General features: G+C 38.9%; 1 protein-coding gene across 1 annotated transcript in view; it reads left to right on the top strand.

Moving 5' to 3' along the window:
- Positions 1-14,375, top strand: part of Tbx15 (T-box transcription factor 15) — a 102,180-nt gene that overhangs the window by 50,758 nt on the left and 37,047 nt on the right. Inside the window, exons 2-5 of the mRNA XM_021196300.1 lie at positions 5,133-5,346; positions 9,091-9,192; positions 10,833-11,004; positions 12,068-12,235. Coding sequence (XP_021051959.1) covers positions 5,133-5,346; positions 9,091-9,192; positions 10,833-11,004; positions 12,068-12,235 — 656 coding nt within the window. The remainder of the gene's footprint in view (positions 1-5,132; positions 5,347-9,090; positions 9,193-10,832; positions 11,005-12,067; positions 12,236-14,375) is intronic.

The raw sequence follows: 14,375 nt of genomic DNA on the forward strand, positions 1-14,375 counted from the left end.
GTCCCAGGCTGGGTTATGTCTCAAAACATACTTGCATGAGCGCGTGCATGCACACACACACACACACACACACACACACACACACACATACACGCACACACACACATCCAGTAATCACATATACAAGAAGAAAATAATCTCACCAACTATAAAATATTTTAAAAATGCTCAATTTTGATATTAAGTGCCATTAAAATTCAGGTGCATGCAGTCGAGGCATTTTGTATCTATGGTAACCAAGTCAAGTTATTGTGGCATTTTTCTGTTCTTAGCCTTGGACTCTCTTAGCTGCACTTCTAATTCATCCTTAGCATTAGAAGGGACTTTATGGTCCTTCTAAGGAATGTGTGTGTGCACACTATGCGATGAAGATTAAAGAAAGCAAGCACCAGAGAGGTTTTGTGTCTTAGCCAAGATGAACTTGTTGAAGCCATTTCAGTTGTGAGGTAGTTGAGAGACACTACACAGATGTCAGCTGCTTTGGAGAGGAACAAACCTAACAAGGTCTTGGAAGAGCAGGAAGCAGAAACATGGGCTCTTTTTTTTCCTGGTTTTCAGTTCCCTCTTGATTTTAATTTGCTCATCCATGAAATAGAAAGACTAGATATGTGTTCTGTCTCACCAATTAGAATATACTAGAAGCTAAAAAATAAACTACATGCTTATTGCTATGATTCATAAACTAAACTCAGTTTCTCGTGGGAACTCAGTGTCATGGTACTTGTGTTAATAAAGCAAATTTGGTTAGATATAGAAAGTAGTGACATGCTGTGGCCAGGAGCCCCTTTTGAAGAAGCCATCTTAGATAGGAGCATTAATTTACATATTGATGTTGGATTTGCCCAGTGAGCCCTCCAGTGTAACCAGCACAGTGAGGGTTTCCCAGGTTTTCCTCCTTAACTTCCCCGAGTGTAACTTTATCATTGTGCTCCAAATTTACTGAAATACTTTTTGTTGAAATATTTACTAGGAGAAAACTTCTGAGTCATTCAAATTAGTTTCTAAGTGTTATTTATTTATTTATTGAAGAAAGAAAGCAAAAATGTGCCCAATATAAAATTAAAAAAAAAAAAAAAAAAAAAAACAGAGGTGTTTTAACTCTTTAAGGGACTAATCATTAAATTTCCCTCTATTTTTATTTTATCTGTTTGAGTGTTTTGCCTTCATGTATATCTGTATCATGTTCATGCCGGCTGCCTCAGGGGGCCAGAAGAGAGCACTGGATTTCATGGGACTGGAGTTGTAGAGGAATGTCATGTTTTTGAATGAATTGAGGCTGGCTTTGAACTCAGGAAGATCTCCTGTCTCTGTCTCCTGCATGCTGGGATTTAAGGCGTGCACCACCATCGCCCTGCCTTGGAAGCACATGTTTTACAGAGGGTTAAACTTTACTTTCCTGCTCTTGACTTTGAGGTGACTATTTTAAGGTTCTTACATGGAGGCTGATCTCACAGTTGGCTTCTACTCCTTTATAATTTCTTTTGCATACAGGGCCAATTTTATTTTCAAATTATGATAGCTACAGAACAACTGAGAGATGAATATTAAAGGGAATATTTTTATTCAAATAATTTCACTCATAGGCTGCAGTCTGCAGTCTGAAATAAAAGCTCATGTTTCTGTTTTATGGAAGCATGGGACCCTGGAAGTTTGGAACAAATAACTGTTTCTGAAATTTCTCTTCATAGGTAAAGATTGCTTATGCTACCATAAACTTGGCCTTTTGGTTTTTAAAATAGAGATAGGGTCTCCATAGTTCTCTCCTAACCTCTTTGTCTTCTAGATTTTTATCAGACATATGAGACTCTATGTAACAGGATGGAAAACAGTATGGTAGTTACCCATGTGGATCTCTGAATATTTGTGAAGTCATCCAATATCTTAACTGCCTTGTAATTCATAGAAGGGAGTATTACTCTCTCGTCACTTTCAGAATCTAGCACAGTGTAAGGCACACAGTAACCACTCCATGAATGCACAGTTAATCAACATTAACTAGAAAACTCTAATGGTCTGTATGCTGTTTCTAATTATCTATGCAGTATGTAATCTGGGGCCACATGCTCATAGCTGCTAATTTGATCAACCTGTTTGAAACCTTAACTACTCACTGAATCCCTGCTCAGTCTTTTAATCCCGTAATGTAAAGCCAGACATTTATTTATTTAGCACTTGCACTAATTGAGGCTTCCCTGGGTATCCCTCCCATTGGAGAGGATTCTTATATTTTTCACAACATTCGATATATGAGAGATTCTAAAAGTTTCCAGTTTGGCCCTTTTCAGGGCATGACAGGGAAATAGATCCTTTGTGGTCAAGTGACTTGGCCAAGGTTATGTGTTAATCCATTTGGTATCACATTTTGAGTCCTTGTCTTGTTCCCGACGGTGTATTAAAGGGGGGAGCAGCCTCTTATTTCCTAGTTCCCAGCCATGGACCTCATTTCAATTCCTTAACTTGACTGTTGCAGCTTAGTGTGGTGATACACATGTCTAAAACTTCTGCTGGACCCTACTTTCAGTATCTACTCCCAATTTTATTTTGTAACCATATAGCATTTAGTGGGGAATGCTTTGACCTTAAGTAAGTTAGGTGTGTTTGAAACATCTTGTTTTGAGAAAGTTTTAAATATGTTACTACTTACGAAGAACAAAGAACTTTTGGTATTGCAGAGACAAATGGGATCTCCAATCCCATCTCTATCTGTGGCTGAGCGTGTGACATTACAATCTCTCTGTTGCTGAAGGACATCTCCATCAAGCTAGGGTGAGCATTTGTCACCCAGCAGCAGCTCTGATCTTAGACTTGTGCTGGAAGGAGATTAAAGAAAGTTCTGTGTAATGCAAGGCATAAAGCTATACTCAGATATGTAAAGCCTAGCTATAAAACCTTCCAATGATTTTTAATAAAGATAACTTCTGGACTAAAGATTATGGGTAAACTAACATTTATGGTCAGAATCAACCTTTGTGTAGAAAATAGGTTGATCCTGTAAGAACTTGATTTTATTCAGAAGTAATAAATGACAGCTTGGGAAGACTGGATAGAAATAACCTTTGCTTCTTGTGGGTACTTTCTTCCCTATGAACTATTGCAAAGCTGTGGATGTTGACAGAGATGATGCCTGGATATGGGAAAGGAAAAATCTGGGGCTAGAGAAAATGAGATGTATTGTTCACAAGCCAAGAAATCAGTTATAAGCAAATGTGGATGGTGACAAAATGATCTGATTTTCTGTCTCATCCTTTTCCTATTTTACTAATGCCAAGATCAGACCCTTGACAACATTGAAAAGTCACTTGTCAATAGATATAAGCAGACATCCTCAAAAGGAGGTAAAATGTCCAAAGAGTATATAAAAAGGGAGGGGCAAAATATCACAAATAATCAGAGATCAAAACTATAGTGACATATTGTCTATATCAGCAAGAATGATTATTCAAAAACAGGTAAGAGATAACAAGTGATCGACAAGATACAGAGAAAAGAGACCCTCTCTATACTTGTTAGTGAGAATGGAAATTAGTAGAGCCATTGTGAAAAGCACTATGGAAGGTCTTAAAAATTTTAAAGTGGAATTACCACTTGACTTAGTTATCTCAGTATTAGGTATACATTCAAGGAAATTAAGTCAGCATGTCAAAGAGATTTCTGCACTAAGTCACAATACTCAAGAAATAATAAAAATAACAGCATATGTGCCCATCAACTGAAAAGTGAGTACAGAGAATGTGGTACATTTATACAATGAACTATTAAATCACCATAAAAAGGATGAAATCCTGCCATTTTCATCAACAGAAATAGATCTGGAGATCATTAGTTTCACTAAAAGAATCCAGACTCAAGAGAAAAGCACTGCAAAATCTCACGTACATGTGGAATCCAAAAAACTTGATGTCTTTGAAACTGAATATGAGATGGTGGTTATCTGAGGATCATAAGAACAGGAGTAAAGTAACTCCATCAATGGCTACTAGATTACACTTAGTAAGAAAAATAAGTTCTAGTGTTCTAGACCTTAAAAACATGTGTGTATAGTCTATATATACAATGGGATTTAATTAGCCACAATGAAGAGTGAAATAATTTTGTCTGCTGGAAAATTGATGCAATTGGAGATAATCATCATATTATAAAATCAAAATAACATAAAATTAAGTAAAACAAGCCAGGTTTAGAAAGCCAAGTGTATATTTCTCTTGTTTGTAGGTCTTATATATCGCTTTATATGGTGTTAAGGGGTAGATTAGATAAGCAGGTCCTTTCAGCTTGGCATCATTTGATTAGAGAAGAGTATATAAAATGAACCGAATACAGGCAATCTTAGGATTTAGAAATTTTGTTGTCTAAAGGTTGGCATTTCAGAATGTCTGATGCCAGCCTTCTCCTCCTCCCTCTTAGCACCACCTGGGCCCTTTGCCCACCTCCTCTTCCTGAGGATAGAAAGTACAAGAAAAGCCCACAGGGGCAAGAGCATTAAATTCAACTTTTATTTGGTTGCTCTGACTCCCACCTTTCTTTCCAGGCTACACCTCCTTTACCTTGACTACACATCAGAAACCACTCAGGTGTCTCCTAACCCCATGTATCCCTGTCGTTTCTACCAAATTTTCCAGTAACTTTTCCCATTTCATGCTTCGTTATGTTGGTGATCCAGAAATAGATGGGTGGAGAAGATATAATGGGGGGATTGGCAGTGATGTGCTGTGTCAGGGAGCTAGAGGACAAGATGCAGGAAGCGATAAGTGGAACTGTGCAATCGAGACCTGGAGATTGGAGTCTGTGCTGATGATTCCCATTTCATGTGCCCTGTATCTTGTCATGTTAGCCTGGCCTTCCTTCAACATGGTGACATCAGGATTCTTTATTTTACCTGTTTCAGGCCAATTTTCTTCAACTGTTGCTAAAACTTGCTAAAATGCTGGATGTCATGTTGGAAATCTGAAACCTGAAAGAAAAGTCATAAATCACAAAAACAAACCATACGATAAAAAATAAAGCTCCCGAGTAGGTGCGCTGGAGTTTCCCAGCCTCAAGTCTCCCATTGTTCACCCCTCTCCCAAGCTCCCCGCTAGGCGTGGGGACAACTGGGCAGCTTCTCACTCCCACCTTGATTGCTCACTTTGCAGACTCCGAGCAGAGCACTGGGTCAGACTCCGAGGTGCTCACCGAGCGGACCTCCTGCTCCTTCAGCACTCACACTGACCTGGCGTCCGCTGCTGCAGGCCCCGTGCCTGCTGCCATGTCTTCCATGGAAGAGATTCAAGTGGAGTTGCAATGTGCCGACCTCTGGAAGAGGTTCCATGATATCGGAACAGAGATGATCATCACCAAAGCAGGCAGGTAAGGATTGATCTGTCGAGTGACCAAACACAAAAGGCACTACAAAGGTGGATCCCATTGCTCCCATTGCCATTTACCTGTGGTAAAAATCAGTGAAGCTCAGGTAGCTTGCACTTTCATTTCCACACTTGCTGATGCTATCTTTCTGTGTGTGCTATCATTTTTCTAATTTCCTCTGAGTGCTTAAATCCAGCATCATGCCTACTCTCACAAGCATCTATCTTCAAACATACTTTATCATCTAGTTCTTAATACACAATAGACAAAAGTTAGGTCCAAAGCAAGTGCTTCCACCCCAGAGTAAAATTTTAAAGAAACCTTTTTTTTTTTTCCTAAAGAAAAACAGCTTACATCTTCCAAGACTAAAATAATCATATGCCTGTATAAAAATGAGGCTTGGTGCAAACCTGTGGAGACAGGCTTATCAATTTGTGATGCTTTGTTGTTGAAATTATTACATAAAGTTCATGATGATTAGGAGAGTCTCTTTGAAACCAGTTACCAAGATAATAAAAGTTTGGAAACTACCATCTCTCTTAAAAGAGGCACCTTAGGTAAAACTATAACCTTACTGGCATCCTTCAGCTGCCATAGCTATGTATCTGTTTTGTGCTGGAAACTGACACATACATGGTACTTACACTTCAAATGCATCCTATAGAGCTGAGCTATGACATTCCATATGGATTTGAGGAAAGAGACTATGCTACTTGACGAAGGAGGCAAGGACTATTGAGTGGTTTAGCTCCAAAATTCAAGCATATGGGTGACTCTAAGATAATGATCATGATTATTTATTTCTCTACCCCTTTAATATTTGTAGTTCTTGCCTCTAACTCAAAATGAAACTGATTTTTATAAAAATCAATTTGAATTAAGCCTTCAAGTATATAGGTATAGCTAGTGAAATTAAGCATGATGATACTATTTTTAAATTCTTTAAGCATATCTATCCTTATCTCCACAATCTATATCTATATCTTAATCTCTTTCTCCCTATCTAATCTATACCTATATACCTATATTTATGTGCTGGGGATGAAGAGGCTTCACCTCACTACTTGCACACTATTTTCGTGGAAATACTCATTAGGTTTATCATTTCCATGGATATAGAGAAACCAACAAATTCAATGAAACATCTGAAAACCACGGATTAAGTGAACCCGAATTCATGCTTGTTTTGTTTCTCTGATGGTGTCCTCCTTGCCCTTTAACTCTTAGTAGTGATGGAAACGCTTTTTGTGTAAAGCAACTTTGAAGGAGAATTATCTTCAATGCTATCTCCTATTACTTGGATTTTCTTCTCCTCTTTTATGTTCTATGGTGTTGAAAGTTTAAGGAAAACAAGGTAATTAGAGGAACTGTCTTTTGGTAGAGAGGCTGAACTGAGAGGCAAAACATTACAAAACTACATTTTGCCTAGAATATTTTTCCATTTGGGTCTTATGTAGTCATTGGGTCTATGTTTGCCACACAGTTTTGTTCCTGATATCATATCCCACATCGTCCCACTTTGGAATTTAGTACACTAGCATACCCCTAACCTTTTAGTGTTTAATTTTGGGATTTCTATACTGTATGATTTCACAAGATCTTCTTGATTATTGACAATAGCAGCATACTCCCTAGCAGTTTCTTCTTTAGGCATAATGAAGATCCATTTTTCTAGGATATGATAGGTAGGCAGGGTTATATGTCTTATTATAATCAGAGAAATCTCATTTTCCACTTCTATCTTCCTGTACACCAATCTGTCCTCCTGCTGATTTGGAGTGATTGCAGTGTACAGAGCCCTCAATTTGGGGAACACGAACCAACCCGTGCAATCAGCACCATGGACAGAGGTGCACATTGGGATTAATGGCTTTAGAAGACAGAAAAGTTGATCTAAATTTAACATAAAATTAATACCGAACAACTCACTTATGATGTATAGAAGATATTTTATGAGTTATCTTTGTATAAAGTACTAACAGTAACCCAAAGAACAGGCAGGATCTGGAGAGTTCAGAAAATTCTCACAGAATTTTAGGGCAGGTGGTCAGTTCAGGAATAGCTAGTGCCTTTACTTTGTGTTATGGATGATAGGAATGGAACGATTTTTCCCTAAATAAGTTTAGAATTTGACTACTTATATAACTATTCTGGAGAAAATAATAAAATTAAAATATCAAGTGCCTTCTCTTTGAAGTTATTAAGGCAAAGTGAAATCTATTTCTTTGGATGTAGAACAGTCTCTGTAGGTGGCCAAGAGGAGACACATCTCTCCTCCATTAGTAAGTGAGAGCATTTTCTCTCTGTCTTTCACCAGATGCCTCCTAGTAATTAAAACATAAGGGAGGATTGTAATTCATTGCTGTTAAGAAGCCAATTACTGACCTGTGTTTAAAAGTATAGACTGAGGGGCTCAGATGTTTGGGAGAATTAATGTAGATCAAAGTGAATGTTATTAAATGTAGCCAATCATCACATTTTATTGGGAAGACTAAAATTCAGGGCCTCCTAATTAAAGTTGTGAGGATGGGATGAGAAAATATAAAACAAGTGGAGAATATTAAAGTGTGAAAGGAGGAATGGCTATGCATTTGTTGCACCTATTTCAGAATTCACTGCCATTCCTACCAAAGGTCTCCTGTCTCTCCAGTGTGATTCTCATGGAACAGATTTGCTGCCAGAAAGATATTTGCTTTATGGGTTACCTTTCCTGGATAAGTAGTGAATGTGAGGCTTGTGCAGAAAGCCTTGCACACATTTGCAAGATGGCTGTCTAAGGTCAGGGCATGGTCTATGGCCGTGAAATGGAGCAAAGCCAATTAGGCCATATGTGGATCAAGCTTGTGACCTTGACCTCATTAGCACCGTGGTCGGCTCGGCTCTATTAACTAGCCCCAGATGGTTAAGCTTAATGTAGCATTTTGTGTACAAGTACCCTAGAGCACACTCAGGGCAACCCACATTTTTGAACTGAGCACTTTTTAAATGTCTGGTCTGATTCACACAAGCTTGGTGTCTTTCCTTTCTTCTTGGAGTTTGTGAGGAGAATGGCAAACTTTATTCTAGGCTAGTTGAAATTCAATACCTCTTTTGGGCTGTGCCCTCTCCTCCCTTCAGTTATGAGAGAAGCTGTAAAGTGCCCCATCCTGACCTCACTTGTTTTGGCAAGTTTAACAAGCCATTGTGGTGGAAGGGAGGTATTGCCCAGAGGCCAGTAGACTTCATTTGGTATTTGCTCCTTATTCCACAGGGTCCTTCCTCTGACACACACGTTGACAGCCTGAGAAATTGCAGAAATTTTTGCTCAGTTTTATGCACTGAAAAAAAAAAAAAGAAAGAAAGAAAACTTTTGGTGGCCCTTTGTTTGAAACTGGGGGCATGTTCACTTTGCTTTATTATTTTTCTTGGGACATTAATTTTCAGTGATAATTTTCAAATAAACCAAGTATTGATGTATAATGCTAAAAGGTTAATTAAAATATAAAGCAGACTCAGGTATGAACTGTTTGAGTGTATGAGTCAAGAGGTAGGTTAAATTTAAGCTAAGAAGAGATGCTATTTCAGCAATTCGGGTCTCCATCACAGTTTACAGTGATCATTTACAGAGGAATGATAATTAATCAACTCAGAGACTTAGTGGATATTGGGTTTTGATGTGCTTAAAATACCCAATGAGAAGACACTCTAAGCTCCTACTCAAGTTTACATTGCTCCTCTCTGTGCTCATGATCTTATTCACCTTCATAGGAGGATGTTTCCTGCCATGAGAGTGAAAATCACTGGCCTGGATCCACATCAGCAATACTATATAGCAATGGACATTGTTCCTGTAGACAATAAAAGATACAGGTAAGGACTCTGGAATCTGGAGCTGTGGACATCACCAATATCCCAAGGGAGTTCTTTAGATTTGTTAGGTAAATAAGAGCAGAGGATATACCAATGGTCTGTGATCCCGGGCAGGAAACAGTAAAAATAGAAAACCAGGGCCTAGTAAATGTGTTCTCAGATACTCCCCACATCTCTGGAAAGAATGGGATTTTTCAGTGTCCCTACAGGAGCAAATAGTAAGTGGCTCTTTCTTGAATCTGAAATTAACTGAGGTCATGTTAAAGTGACGAACACATTGGATGATTGGTTTTGTGAAATGATAAGTGAGTTGGAATTTAGTTTTTTTCTTTTTTAGAATAGGCCAGTGTGATATTTTTTAGTTGCACATCTGATATACAACTCTTGAAAAGATGGATAGGAAGAAATAGGAGGATGGGAAATATCATAAGAAGAGAACCTTATCAGGGGAACAACTGTTCTTAATATGGGTGTGATGAGTCTGATAAAAAAAAACTTTATCTCAGGTTTATATGTTTATCCTCCAAGTATCTTTGATGGCACATAAATTGCTATTATAAAACTTTCTCAGTGTCTTGAGACCCCAGTCAAATCAGTGGTGTACTTTTAAGATGTGTAACTAATGAGAAGTTTGCTCCAGCCTGTGAGTTTGGATGGTGAATATGGATGGGGAAGAACTATAACACTATGAAGAAAGAACTAGCTAAGAGAGGCATGGTCTATATGATAGGGGTAGGAGAGAAAATGCTTCTAGGAAGTTGAAGAGAATCTTGGAATCTATATAATTCAGGCTGCTTGCCAGAGTTCAGGACCCATGTAGTCCTTTAGAACTGAAACTTGGGGAGGTGACAGATGTATAGGATGTGTCTAGAGGACCACCGGAAAAATGGGTGAACTCTGCAAAGGGGAATTTGCTACCATCAACATCTCATGTTCAGAGGCATTGTGGGAAAATGATGTGAACTATGAAGACTTTCCAGAGCAAGTTTGTTAAAGTGAACATTAGGAATATTTGTTGGTGGTTCTGAGAGTGGTTACTCTGATAAAGGAAGCCTTCCATTCTTGTAGAAATGCCTCGTGGAATCCAGATGGCTAGCAAGGAAATGGTTAATGGGTGAGAGGCTTAGAGGGTTCCTGCACATGGCTCCTTTCTATAGGACAATATGGAAGATGTTTTTAATAAGAAGCAACATGCTGAACAAGTGGCTGAAGATGATATGGTTTGAATTTGAAAGGTGAAAGGTTGCAGTAAAACACCTTTTCTTTAGCTAGACAGACACACGGACTCAGGGTGCCTTTAGCTAGACAAACAGACTCAGGATGCCTTTGTACACCCCTGGGTGCATGGCACAGAGAGAGACTGAGAATGTTTTCCTCATGAGAGCAGTAGCTTTGATCATTTCGTCACAACAGTTCTCTGTCATTCCCATCCTATCCTATTGACCATTGCCATCTCAATTTCATTTCTCCCTGATTGTCCACCTTTCTGTTTTTCTCATTTATATTTTCTGTGTCATTCCTGTCATTTTGTTTCCCTGCCATCTCTCCATTTTTCCTTGTCCCTTTCTGTATGTGTTTCTTGGGCCTTGATTCTTCTGAGCATCTGCCTCTAAATTCTCTCCCCTTCTTCTGTGTTCCAGATATGTGTATCATAGCTCTAAGTGGATGGTGGCTGGCAATGCTGACTCCCCTGTGCCTCCAAGGGTTTATATACACCCAGATTCCTTAGCTTCTGGAGACACCTGGATGAGACAGGTGGTTAGTTTTGACAAACTCAAGCTGACCAACAATGAACTGGATGATCAAGGACATGTGAGTTAAAGAACCCCACCCAACCCTTCATAATCTCACCCTTATCCCTCACCTCCACCTCCCTCACCCCTGCAACCCTCATCTCTGAATCCCACTTTCTCCTTTTGCTTTAGAGCTGATTAGCCCCAGGCTGTTTCAAGTAGGTAAAATAACAATCTGTCTGCCATTTCAAGTAACTAAGCATAAATGATTTTTTCACTTAAATTTCATTTATTACAAATCTAACATTTAGGAAACATCTATGCATCATCTTGTATTTATCAGATAAAGTCCTTTTTGCTCCAGGAATTCATAATCTACTCAAGGAGGTAAGACAGAAACACAGGGCAGATTTAACACTGGCAAAAGAAACCACAACCTTCAATAGCATAACTCCCTACAATGCAATCCTGAAGAGGGGGGCGGGAAAGAATGATAGTTTTGGCTGATTGGTTAATAGAGCTGTGATTTTACTAAAGAAGTCTTAAGCTGCTCTGATATAAGTGAAACAGCTGAGATTATTAATTTATCTCTGGCAATAAAACATGTACTGAGTTTTCAATCAATGCCAGCATCATTCTTGGTTACTGTTGTTATTTTCTTCAAGGAAATATGTTCTGCATTGGTAAGATCACAGATATGTCATCTGTACTTCTGTGACATAAAAGAATGTCTATAAATTCAATGAGCATGAATAACTGTGGGAATAATTTGAAGGCAGCATGAACACCTGCTAAAAACTTGAAGGCAGAGGGAAAGATAACACAGGGCAAAGGTTGAGAACTTTCAGTGGAGTGATGTCCTAACACAAGAATGGGTGGTCAGTATTTTCCAGTTAAACAAATGAACCACGTACAACATCCACGATGGGTGTGGCCTAGTATACGTTTCCATGTAATGCTACCCAGCGGCTTAGTTCTCGCCAAATTTGAAAGCACTCATCTCTAGGCCCTTGTGTTCCCCACCCTTAATCCATCCTAGTCCTATAATGCTTCTCTTTTGTGATTTGTTTTGCATGATAGTTTGAAAAGACACAGGAACCTAAAAGTCATGCCCAGCCTAAACTTTCCTCTTTGCATTTCAGATTATTCTGCACTCCATGCATAAATACCAGCCTCGAGTACACGTGATTCGCAAAGACTTCAGCAGTGATCTTTCACCCACCAAACCTGTGCCTGTGGGGGACGGAGTGAAAACATTCAACTTTCCAGAGACTGTGTTTACCACAGTCACAGCCTATCAGAACCAGCAGGTAAGAGGCCATTGTGGTGAGTCTGTTGCCCCACAGCTTTTAGGGAAGCTTTATATTGCTTTTGGTGAGGAATGCTTAGTTCTTCTCAATGACACAGAAAATCAAAATTAGAGACACCATTTTTTAAAAATTTTCTCTTATACATTACACCCCAACTGCAACCAATCTTCCTATCTCACCCCCTGTCCTTTCCACTACATCCACTCCTCCTCTGTTTTCCTTCAAACCAAAACTAAAAACAAACAAAACAAAACAAAACAAAACAAAACAAAACAAACAGAAGGCCTTCCAGAGGTATCAGCAGGATCTGTTCTAGCAAGTTACAATAAAATGGCACAAACCCTTATATTACGGCTGGATGAAGCAACCCAGTAGGAGGAAAATCCTCCTACTGAAAGGTGCCCCTCACTCCCACAGTTGGGAAAGCCACAAGAACACCAAGGTACACAACCATAACTTATCTGCAGAGGACCTAGCTCAGATCCATTCATGGTCCATGATTATTGTTTCAGTCTCTGTGAGCCCCTATTCGATCTTAGTTGATTCTGTGGGCCATGTTCTCTGGAGAGACACCAGTCTTACAGCACACATGAAACATCGGTGATGACAGCTTGGTGATGACCAGTGACATCTGGCATGGTCTACATTTAGCTCAGGAACAAGCTACTTCATCAAGAGCACCTAGCTCCTATGTTGTCTTTATGTCTCCCTGTGTTCGTGACCTTTTCCACATCCTGGCACTTCTCATTGTGCAGGTTTGATCCTTGATTTTTCTTGTATCTGAAGATTTCTGTGTATATCTCTCTTCCATGTGATCTCAAAGCCATCAGGCCTCTAAATTATAAGACACATGTCTTCCTTTCCAGACTGTGCACTTCCATGCACTCAACAGCCACACAGGGATCTTTGACAGTTTGTTTCTGGCATATACACATCTATATACTAAGTAGGTATTGGGAAGTTATTGTGTCTAGTCTTTGTAGAGAAATAGAGCTGTCTAATGGAATAGTTAACATGACTAGTTTTCTTGACAAGGGCTTTATTTAGGAGAAAACATAAATAAAGAATGGCAATAGAGTGCAATAATCCAACAACAAACACAGGGACAGAGAACTTCTGGATTTGTAGAATGAGAAAGCCTTTCTGGAAGCGTTGATGCATTTTCTGAGATGGTGACACACATAGGAACCAGCCAGACTCACATAGAAGATAAGTGGATAGGAGCCAGCAGAGTCAGCGATAAGGCATTACTTTCTTATTCTAAACATTACTCAGTTTGGCTTTTTGAAGAAGGTGGCTAGATGAATTTATAAGTGATCTTACTTTATGAAGTTCTCTAGAACGTACATCGAGTCATTTTTATATCATATTTTATATTGTCAAATTCCCCCATTAGTAAAATACTTGGCAGTGAATGGATCCTTTGGTGAAACAAGATTTCAGTTTATTAAGCCTGTATATTAGCATTCTTTCATTTGGAATTGAGTGGAAGCAAAATAAACTTACTATGCCACTGCATGTGATACTCTTTGAACTAGATGCTCTATTTTGTGCTAAAAGCAATTTAGAAAACCATTTGATAATTATCAAGCACTTTCTCTGTACTAGCTAGCTGACGATGGTTGGGTTTTGTAATCTATGTCTCATATGGAAAACTCTCTCTAGCTTTCTCGGTCTACTGGTCAACATTCCTTAAAGGTTCTCGACTCTCTGAGGAACTTAAACACTCTGACTCTCAGACAGTGTTCCTAAGTTTGGATTTTCTTGGCAGGTGCCACATTTTACCTAAGGTAGGGGATTTGCTTTGGGCACTGTTTAAATTACTGAATACTTTAAAGCATCTTGCATAGCAAGGTTGCAGAGGCCAGAGTGGGCTGCACAGAAAGCTTCAGTAAAGTCTTCAGATTTTGACACAGGATATAGCAACAATATACACATGGCCTTTTGAGCAACGGGCATCTGAGGTTCATTGTGTCCCATAAGAAAGGTATGATGAGTCCAATTATTGTTTTAATTAGTGTTCTCTTCTCATGAAGGTAACGCTGTGGTAATGAGCATTTGAATTTCAGAAAATTCACGGTAGAAAAATACAGAATACTGAACAATGAACATAGAACTATTTCATCCAGGTTGAGTTTAG

This window comes from Mus pahari, chromosome 4 (assembly GCF_900095145.1).
Source record: "Mus pahari chromosome 4, PAHARI_EIJ_v1.1, whole genome shotgun sequence".
Lineage (NCBI taxonomy): Eukaryota > Metazoa > Chordata > Mammalia > Rodentia > Muridae > Mus > Mus pahari.